This window comes from Notolabrus celidotus, chromosome 20 (assembly GCF_009762535.1).
Source record: "Notolabrus celidotus isolate fNotCel1 chromosome 20, fNotCel1.pri, whole genome shotgun sequence".
Lineage (NCBI taxonomy): Eukaryota > Metazoa > Chordata > Actinopteri > Labriformes > Labridae > Notolabrus > Notolabrus celidotus.
In genome coordinates this window covers 21,086,953-21,097,471 of record NC_048291.1, presented here as the reverse complement: position 1 = coordinate 21,097,471, position 10,519 = coordinate 21,086,953, and the positions used below count along the sequence as shown (strand labels likewise).

At 41.2% G+C, this 10,519-nt stretch overlaps 1 protein-coding gene across 1 annotated transcript; it reads left to right on the top strand.

The window, feature by feature from the left end:
- gper1 (G protein-coupled estrogen receptor 1) lies at window positions 1-9,060 on the top strand. Its single transcript, XM_034711590.1, has 5 exons — window positions 1-1,089; window positions 1,243-1,335; window positions 3,683-3,906; window positions 4,542-4,871; window positions 6,027-9,060. The coding sequence occupies exon 5, from the start codon at window positions 6,429-6,431 to the stop codon at window positions 7,527-7,529; it is 1,101 nt and encodes a 366-aa protein (XP_034567481.1). The 5' UTR covers window positions 1-1,089; window positions 1,243-1,335; window positions 3,683-3,906; window positions 4,542-4,871; window positions 6,027-6,428; the 3' UTR covers window positions 7,530-9,060.
- Window positions 9,061-10,519: the final 1,459 nt, after the last annotated feature.

Here is a 10,519-nt window from a genome sequence, read left to right as displayed (position 1 = left end):
CTAGTGACAAGCAAATTGCTAGTCTACTTGTCCAACAATATCCACATTTGTATTAATTATTAACACTTGCAGTATACTGCATGATTACCAATTAAACAGAGCCCCTTTTTTGCATTAAGCTAGGCTAACTGGCTGCTTGTATTGTTATATTGAAAGAGTGGTGCCAGTTGTATTTCATTTATTAAGAGTACATTTTCTAAAAAGGTGTCAATGTTAAATATCACCTATATAAAACAAAATATCTTGTTTCAAATTATAGAAACACCAGGTTTACATTGTTTCCTCAGGTTTTCTCAGGAAGAGGAAAAGCTCTCAACTATACAATCACTTTTGTGTCTGGAAATAGGGTAAAGCTGACCTAGCACAGCTTTTAAAGCACTACATTACCCTTAATGTTGTTTTTCTTCTTTAGAGGTTCAGCCAGACCAAAAGAAGTAAGGTCAACTTCAGTCAAACATACAGCCATGCAGATCAGACCACCTATGTAGCCAGAACATTTGGCTTGTGGTTTTAAATGTTTCAACTGGCTTTCAACCAGATTACACACATCCATACATGCACACTCTCCCAGACCACTGTTGATTTTCGAAATGTGTGTCAAATTGGGCTTCAGAGTGTAAAGACGAGAACAGGACGAGACAAGGTGTAGAAGGTGTTTCAGAAATCCATCTCACACTGGGATTGAGAGAGTTGAAAAGAGGGCAGTAGAATAGAACCCTTGAACAAACCATCAGGAGCAATAAAAGTGTCTGGCCCCAAGAGAACAAATAATATTTAGATTACAAAACTGAAAATGTTAGGGACATCTAACAGAAGAGGTTAGAATTTTTTAGCACACACTCTGGAAAGTGAATAGGGAAAGTGGCAGAAGGTACCATGAGGTCAAATATAAAGACAACAAACTGTTAAACCGAGGCAGTTAAACTAATGGAACTGTTAGAAAATATATCAACAACACACTCCTGTGGTCTTTGAACAGAATAACAGTCATGTCCTTGAATCCCACACATCAGAGCAGAGACTTCTGGAAAGAGCCTTCATCTTTGACCCACCACCTCGCTCCAGCTCTGGGGAGATAAGTGGACAAGGGTAGATGCTTCCAAAAACATTCCACCCTTCCTCCCTTGCCAATCTTATTCGTTGTTTATCCTCTTCATTAATGGGAGCGGGGATTTTTTTTTTTAAATACACTAACAATAAAATCCCAGCATCAGCTAAATATCAGACTTGCCCTGGAAGCAGTGCGGAGGAGCTGGACTGTGCAGGATGCTCCACTCAGAGGTTGTGGTTGTGGCTGTGGGAGATGTTGGACGGAGCCAGCAGCACATCAGACTGGTAAGTGGAGGCAGATGAGGGTGTTGTACCCTCCCTCCTTTTTAGACCTCCCACTTTCACTCCCCCAACCACAAGCAGTTAAACCTCACAGGACTGGCAATGTTGTCGGCTTCATTAGATAGATGTTACTAGATGGGAAAGTTTTGTTTTTCTTTGTTTTATGGTCAGCCATTTTTCTTTTTTGGGGGGGGGGGGGGGGGGGGTAGATAACAATTATGGTAGATAACTATAGTTATAATGCAAACAAAACCAATGCAAATGTTGGATTTTCCTTGCCACTCACTGTGTAACTTTTTTTTATTTTAACTTACAATTCTCTCTCTTGTTCGGTTTTATTCTGGTCCCAAAAATCCTGAACTTCTTCTTTCACAACAATATCAGTCTCTCTTTTTAGCCAACCAAAGCTGTTGCAGGTCAGGTCTTAAACACCTTGCCAAACATTATTCAGTGTCTATGCAAGTGGGCCACCAAGTGGACATGAAGAAGTAATGCATCATCCCTCGTAACCCTCAACAGTTAAGATTTTTATAAAAGGATGTAGTTGGAGCACAAAATGTGAATTGAAGGTGACGATGCAGAACTGAGGCAAGTCTAAAGGGTAGTGCGCATTGTTCCTAACCTCTTCTATCCATATAACTGACAGGGAAAGATATAAAAAAAGAACAACCAGGGGGAGAAAGAGGCTTTATGGTTGCATTTTAAATCAAATTCAGTAATGTCCATAACACAACCTGGTCTCAGTTCATGTTATTACTACTTGGAGAGACCTTCCTCCCCCTCTCTCCGACAGTCTCAAGCACCTTTCCACCAGACTAACCTTTACATCCCCCTTTCCTCCTTATCTGTGTGAAGTCATGCACACTCAATAACTGAGATTTCAGGTAGCTGAGAGAAAATTGCTCAAATCTGGCATGGCTGTTTGACCTCTCAGACTTTCTCCTCTCTCTCTGTTCATCTGGTGTAGCTCCTCTCTTTCTAAGCCACACAGACTCCCCTGTGATGTCTTCCCCTCTTCTCAAACCCAAGTTTGCTTGTGGCAGTAGGGCTGCCAGCTGTTGTGCTGACCTCATCCGCTCCTTCAGACCATTGCCGGTGCTCTGTTGGACCGGTTCCTGGCTGCCAGATTTATCCCTTTCCAGACATGAGTCAGGACAATTTGCAACCTGCTCTCAAATCAGCAACACGTAGATGCACAGCAGTGTTTATATTCTTGTTTCCATCTCTACCTGGAGTTACTGATATTATTAAGAGCATCAAAAAGCCACAAATAGGATGGAGCCAGGATTATACATATATCTTATGCTCATACATTTGTACCTTTAGCTATACACTATAAATATTTCTGAGATTTTTTGACACTTAGAGCAACTCAGGATACTTTATAATGTTACTTAGATATATTTTATTGTGTCATTTGTTTGCCTGTTTCAGAAACATTAATGTGCTTAAATAGGTTTCTGGTTATCTCAGTTGTGGTGTCTTGGTTGTGGTTGTATCAGCTGAAACAATAAATTCCTGTAAAGGGCTAATTAAGTACCAACCTACTGAGCTACCTTGCAACTTATCCATCTACATCCCACCTAGATACTAACCAACCTATCTGATTTCTATCTAGCTAGCTAGCATACTGTCCCACCGACTGAACCTCCTACAGACTTCCTTCTTGTCAACTTTCTGATCATCTCACAGAACTACCTTCCTACCTGCATACTTTCTTACCTACTAATCTCCTTCCCGCTGAACTTCCTGTCTACTTTCCAACTACCAAACCACAGACCGACCGACCTACCTACCTACCTACCTACCTACCTACCTACCTACCAAACTTCCTCCCCACTGAACTTCCTGTCTACTTTCCAACCGTTTGACTGACCAACCTACAGACCTACCCTCTTACCTAACTACCTACCGTCCTACCTACCTACTTTTCTACCCACCAAACAACTTTTCCACTAAACTTCCCATCTACTTTGCAACTGACCCAACCACCTACCTACTTTCCTCCATCCATCCATCCATTCAATCAAAAAATTTTGATTAACCAGAAGCATTAAAACGATAATTTGCCACATTGCTGGAACACAGCATTTATAGCTTTCAACCCTGAGTGTGTTGTTAGAACAAAATAACCCTCATGTGAATATGGTGAGTCTAGAAACCATATGCTCAGTACAGTTAATCTTCTAACCAGTGTATGAATCTTGTCAGAATTTCACATCATTTAAAAACACTTCAAAGTCGGATTTTGTAAATCTGTAAATCCTACGTGTTCCCACTATGTCTCCGCTTGAGGTATGGACATTGGTAAGCTCTCTCTGAGCCACTCTCTCCTCTGTTTGTCTCGCAGTTAAGGCCCTGGAGCTGGTGTGCGCTCTGCTGCCAAAGGAACTGCAACCCCAAACCTCCAGGCAATGATCCAGACTTGGCCTTGACTCCTGTCTCCCCTCTAGCTGTGTATGAATGAAGCGACCTTCCCACCTTCTAAAGACCTCTGAGTCACAATCTGCCATTTGGAGGCAAACTAAAAATTCTTGTTGCCATGGAGCAGACATTTCCCTCCTCTGCAGTCCTGTAATTCTTTATAAATGCTTCTTTGTTTGTTTTTTGTCTGCAAGAGTTTCAAAGTGATCCTCTTTGGCCTTACTTAATTAAATTAGAAGTATGATCCAAGATGAATTAGTTGTATGCTTTCATATGATGCAATCTGCCTGGTATTACCATTACAGTCTGTTGTAGCGGATGGTTTTTGTATGTCTGCAATTATTAATGCATCCCACACTAGTCATAATCACGTAGTTCTTCACAGGCGCAGCACGGTGACATAGATTAGTTCAAATTATATTAATGTTACTCTGTGCGCAGGAGCCAAGAGTCTGTGCTATTTCCCCTTTATTAAGACTGAAGGTTACAAGTCGCCCTAAGCCTTGTAGGAGTTAATATTCAGAATTGAATTAAACCAGCAAGAGTTCATATGTCTTTTTTTGTTTGGGGATCAATAATCAGAACAGACTGGTAGGCAAATCGTCCAAGGAATAAACAAAGAAAGGTCATGTGCATTTCTTTCCAAGGCCCTGTACACTGAGCGCTACACTCAAAGCGTGATAATGCTGCAAAAATATATATAAGTGCTTCCCGTGATAACACAATCTGTTGGAAGCCAACTCCGTGCAGTAATTATTTGCTGTCCAAACTTTCCTTTGTGTCAGAAACCAGCCCCCAGCCGGTTCAGTTCCTGGATTTTTTTGCAGATGCTTGGCGGACACCTGGAATCACAAACTGGGCAAAAAGAAAAGAGGCAGAGGAGAGGGAATGTGATGAAGCATGTCGACAAACCGTGGGTGACAGATCATCTCTTGCCTCTCCGTCCCTCGTCCCTCTCTCTCTCCCACCCTCCTCTCCTCTTGCAGACAACAAGGGTTGGGCCAAACAGCAGGTGGTGCAGAAGAGAAGCCCCGGACATGGGATTTACGAATCTGTGTGTGTCTGACTTCTGTACCGGGCAAGCATGGAGGAGAAGCAAAGGCAGGATTTTAAAAGTAAGTGCTGCATCTTATTGCTCTTATTTCTGGCTGTGGAAAATGTATTTTATTGTTTCCAGGTGCATGTGAAAAGTGTATTTCTAAGTGATACACTAACTACAACTGTTAGTATGTTTGTTAATTTTCAGTGGATGGTGCATTCCCTCATGCTGACTTGTTTATTATGTCACCATCTCTATCTTGCTCCCTTACAGAGAAGTTTGACATAAACTCTGGTCTTAATATTCAGATAATAAATGAGGAAGTGTTTCAATTCTTAAAAATATAATCTTGTATTCTACAGAAATATAGCTCTTACTGTGTTTTTCCATCATGTGACTGTGTGACTGTGATAAATTAGATGGTGCAATTCAACTACATAGGTCATGACCTTAGTGCAGGCAGTGCCCTAACTGATTCTCATAATTTTAAACTACTTTTTACTGAACAGTGTGATTTAAAACAAGTATTAGGACACCATGATGGAAAATTTCCTGCAAACACATGCATTAATGTCATTTTCCTTGCACATGCATCCCTTATGTGTTCTGAAGCACTGCTGTGAAGACTCCTGCTAATAAGAATGCTTTAATATTGCAGACAGTTTCCTCTGGTTGAAATAATACCCTAAGGCTTGAAGTTCATGTTAGCCAAACAGAAAACAGTCTTCCCATCATTAGAGGAAAGTCTGACATTTAGGGCCGAAATGATCAGCTAATGAAGAGGATGGGTGATAAAGTCTACATGTTGTTTACATCCAAACTGTGTGTTACAGGAGCGTTAAAAAACAGAGGTTCACACAGTGTTTGTTAAATGTTAATGACAAATATGTTTTCATCCCAGCAATTAAAAGTCAACAAGTCAGGACACGACGTTTTTGATCCAGGGAGCTCGGATTGGCTGAGGATTTCTGAGGAGGATTTCAATGCATCTGTTTAAGTCTGAAGCTTGATTATTAATGTGCCTACTGAGGTGTCTGCTGTGCATTTAGGACCTCTTCTGTCTCGTCTCACCAAAGTGGACTTTTACAAACTTGATGTTAACATTTGGAGGTTTTTAAGAGTAAAATAGTGCCGTGCTTCTTCATTATTCTCATTTAGCACACAAGATTGTTCTTTCTTTCCAAGTCTTAACACCTAATCCTCTTTCATGTTCTGTTTGTTTCCCCCACAGCTCAGGTGTCACAGCAATAGCGTCTCTGGCCGAGGTGTGCTGAATAAAGATGCCCATGGACCTGGAGAGCTGGAGCAGCACTTGAATCAGATGACTCAGAAAAGAAGAAAAAAGCCCAACCTCTAATCTCGGGAGCACAGTTTGGACAGCGTGGATGATGTGAGGCGTCAGGTTACTAAGGCTGAAGACGTTTTTAAAACATGGAGGCGCTTGTGTTTTGTGTCTGGAATCTATTTGTAGATGAACCTTGATCTCATCATGGGGTCAAATGAACCATAACTGTCGCTTTAAAGGCACCTGACTTGTGTCAGCATGCAAACACAGCATAGATGATTTGTCTGTTAAAGACTCATCAGTGGGAACTACAAGGGTGTGATAATGTAGCTGCTACAGGTGACTTACATGTGGCCTCTGATTCAAGACAGTCCAACCACAGTCAGTATGGAAGTGCAGACAACCTCTGTAGTCTGGATTTATGTGAACAGTACAGAACACCTGAACACTTCGTTTGACTACAACACCACAGATTTGACTGAAAACTCAAACACAAAATCGTACATCATTGGTCTCTTCCTGTCCTGCCTGTACACCATCCTCCTCTTTCCTATCGGATTTATTGGCAACATCTTGATCCTAGTAGTGAACCTGAACCACAGAGAGAAGATGACCATCCCCGACCTGTATTTTGTTAACCTCGCTGTCGCCGACCTCATCCTGGTGGCAGATTCCCTCATCGAGGTCTTCAATCTGAATGAAAAGTACTACGACTACGCCGTTCTCTGCACCTTCATGTCTCTTTTCCTGCAGGTCAACATGTACAGCAGCATCTTCTTCCTCACCTGGATGAGCTTTGACAGATACGTCGCCTTGGCTAACTCTATAAGCAGCAGCCCGCTGCGGACTATGCAGCACGCTAAGCTCAGCTGCGGCCTCATCTGGATGGCGTCCATCCTTGCTACGCTTCTCCCCTTCACCATTGTGCAGACGCAGCACAGGGGCGAGGTGCACTTCTGCTTCGCTAACGTCATTGAGATCCAGTGGCTGGAGGTTACTATCGGCTTTTTGGTGCCCTTCTCCATCATTGGTCTGTGCTACTCTCTAATCGGGCGAATCCTCATGAGGGCACAGAAGCACCGTGGTCTGTGGCCGCGACGACAGAAGGCCCTGCGCATGATCGTTGTGGTGGTTCTGGTGTTCTTTATCTGCTGGCTGCCGGAGAACGTCTTCATTAGCATCCAGCTGCTGCAGGGCACAGCCGACCCGGCACAGAGGACAGCTACCACCCTGTGGCACGACTACCCGCTCACGGGCCACATCGTTAACCTGGCTGCTTTCTCCAACAGCTGCCTCAACCCCATTATCTACAGCTTTCTGGGAGAAACCTTCAGGGACAAGCTGCGGCTCTTCATAAAGCAGAAGGCCAGCTGGTCAGTGGTGAACCGCTTCTGTCACCACGGCCTCGATTTACACCTCTCTGTCCGGCACGACGTGTCAGAGGTGTGACTGTTATGAAGCTGAGCCCAGAGAATATGCTAGAACTTCTTCATATCATAGTGATATACCACTGAGAGTTGAATATTACCTCAGCCTTAATCTTCTTCTACTGTTTCTAAGCTTTCTCTCATCACTGGGTCTCAAACTATCTCACTGTCTGAACAAAAACACAGAAGTTTGTACGCTGAAACAGGGACATCAACGACTCAATGTGTGTTTCTTTAAGTAGAATACAATGCACATTCAGTACTTAAAGCTATTTCATGTTTATTATGTTGCATTGCGTTTTTAGTGTTTTATTACTTCAAAATGTTAAAACAGGTAAATGAATACTAGCCAGGAGCTAACTTTTAGCATTATACGAATTTCACAAGAGACCAGCCTTTTTTGCTACTTTTAGTTTAATGAACATTTTATAAACTAAAATATACATTTGATAGAACATGGGAGCATTTCTTAGGTTTGAGAGATACGTCTTGACAAGTCCATTTCATTTCAAGTATATTCATCATTTTTAGCTACAACATAAAGGCCATTTCATTGAAGTCCCACATGTACTTTTGCCTCTATGAAATTAAAGAATCTACCACTCTCTGTTCAACACTGCCACCTGTTAAGTATTAACGCTGCGTAAAATATTGTAAGACATGCAAAGGATGATGGGTAGTGAGTGGGTGGTGATGCTGATTGAAATCCTGACAAGGTGAGCAGGACCACCTGATCACTATACATTATTCTGCTTATTACCCATCTACCTTCTAAAGACAAATTTATTGATCTCAAGATGATTGTATTTATCTAAAAAGTGATTTATTTATACAGAAAAAAAAATCAACAGTGTTCCCATTGGCATTTCTTTTTACTTCAGTAGGCCCTAAACGCTGCTAATCCCCATACAATGTACCATTTTGTGTCTGCTTTATTTTTGCCCTCAATTTGATCAAGGTCTCCATCATTCAGTTCCATGTGTTTTAAACCTCCCTCACTTTTGTGCACCATTTTCCCCCTTTCTTTTCCTTTCTTTATCAGCCATTAAGTATAAATCTAAAGCTTTGCGGCCTCCAAATCCATGAAAAGTAATATCAAAAACATTCACAAAGTTGTACACTGATTGCTTTTGGGAGAGGACGTTTTTGCCACAGTGTCAACAGTCAGATGTGACTCCTTTCGGCACATTAATTTGATATGATATGTGGGATCAGGTTGAGCCTGGTTTCACTTTGCTGTTCAAAAATAACTGTCCATTGTCATGGGGTTTTGACTAATCAGAATCAAGCACTTAACTAACTAGGGAAATAAGCTAACAGTAACTCACTTTTCATTGAGGCTAGTAGGATATGTTAGTTTTCACCTTGCTTTTAGCCTGTGAGCTCACTATTGTTTTGAACTTTGGAAAAACAAGGTCTTACTAGTATGTGTAGCTGATCACTGACCAAAGAATGCAAATACATGCTTTCAGAATTTTATTTTTCAAAATGAAGAAAAGTCAATTTGTTGGTGAAATGTAAATACAAAGAATACCACGCAATATTTGAAATAAACTTGGACACAACTTCAAGTATTACAACAGTATTGTTGCTACTCCATTAATTTCATAGCAGTGATACTTAACTGTTTTCGTCACAGTCACTCACACTCTGAGGTGGATTTGAGGCGTTCAATGTACATTTTTGGGGGATTGGTCACCATAATTTGGTGTCTCAGCTCGTGTCTGTCATGCAGAGTTGAATAGGAACTCATTTCAAAGGCTACACCTCCTGTCAGGTCCTGTTAGCCCAGCAATAGAGCAAAGAGGCAGGTGTTGTTTTGCCAGCAGGAGTTCAAACCGGGTGAGCATATCACTTAATGTTGGTAACATGGCACTGATTCAATCATTGTCCTTACCCATCTTTAACATGATGAACAGTAATGACCAAACAAGACAAGAGACATTGGCTTGTGACAAACAATGTTTCATGTCAGATATGTATTTATCTGCTTTACAGGTTTGTGTTTTTGTCCGTTGGCAGGTTAAACTTGTTTGTTTTCTATGAGTGCTTTTATCAAACATGTAACACCAGACATATTCTGATATCAGACTCATCATCATCCAATGACGTATGTAATCACTTTCAAAATGCTAATCTGCTTTTGACAGAAAATATGCTCATTAATGGGCTGATCATGGATTAATGTGATGCAGATTGCCAGGAAACAGAGGTGAGGTATAACATCTTCTATTTGTTTCCCATCAGAGGCTCTAAAGCAGAGGTTTTATAAACCTGCTATAAAGATTTACTGCCTCTAATTGTGTGTTTATCAGTCGGAGCAAACATTATAAATCTGTGTTGCAATATTATACTGATTTCTTGAATCAGAAGTGCCAACTGCTACCTGGATTGTATGAAATAGACCAAAATTCACGGAATAGTTAAATTTTTCCAAAACCATATTCATGTGGATGTCAATGTGAATAAGGAGAGCTTTAAGTGATTCATTTAATAGCAGTGATGACAAAAAAAAGCACTGTAAACTTCCATCACATCCATACTGGTGATTGTACACCAATTTATAATATCTGTGTATTGCCAGCCTGCACCGGGGCTGAGCTGTGTTTGTGCATGAGGCAACCGCAGATAATGGCGTGACTGGGAAAAACAGGAGTCCAAACCACAAACTGTTATTCCAGCTGTAACAGTCCCTGCAGCCTGGGAAAGCAATGCTGAGGGTTGTTTACAGTGTTTATTAGAGGGCTGAAAAAATGCAAAGTTGTTGTGTTACATGATGCTTAAGATATGTTTTCATTATGGCTATAACATATATTTTATCCTGTGCGAGAATACATTCAAAGCTCCCATTTTTTACCTGTTTTTGAAGCAACAGGTTCAAATGTACTTTTTACTGGTTTTGTTGATGTTGATGTATGTGACTGGAATCTGTAAACAGCACATGGCTCTACTGGACCTACAGAAGGCACACATATAGGAAGACTGGCAAGTAAGCAGCACCTACAATGTCGC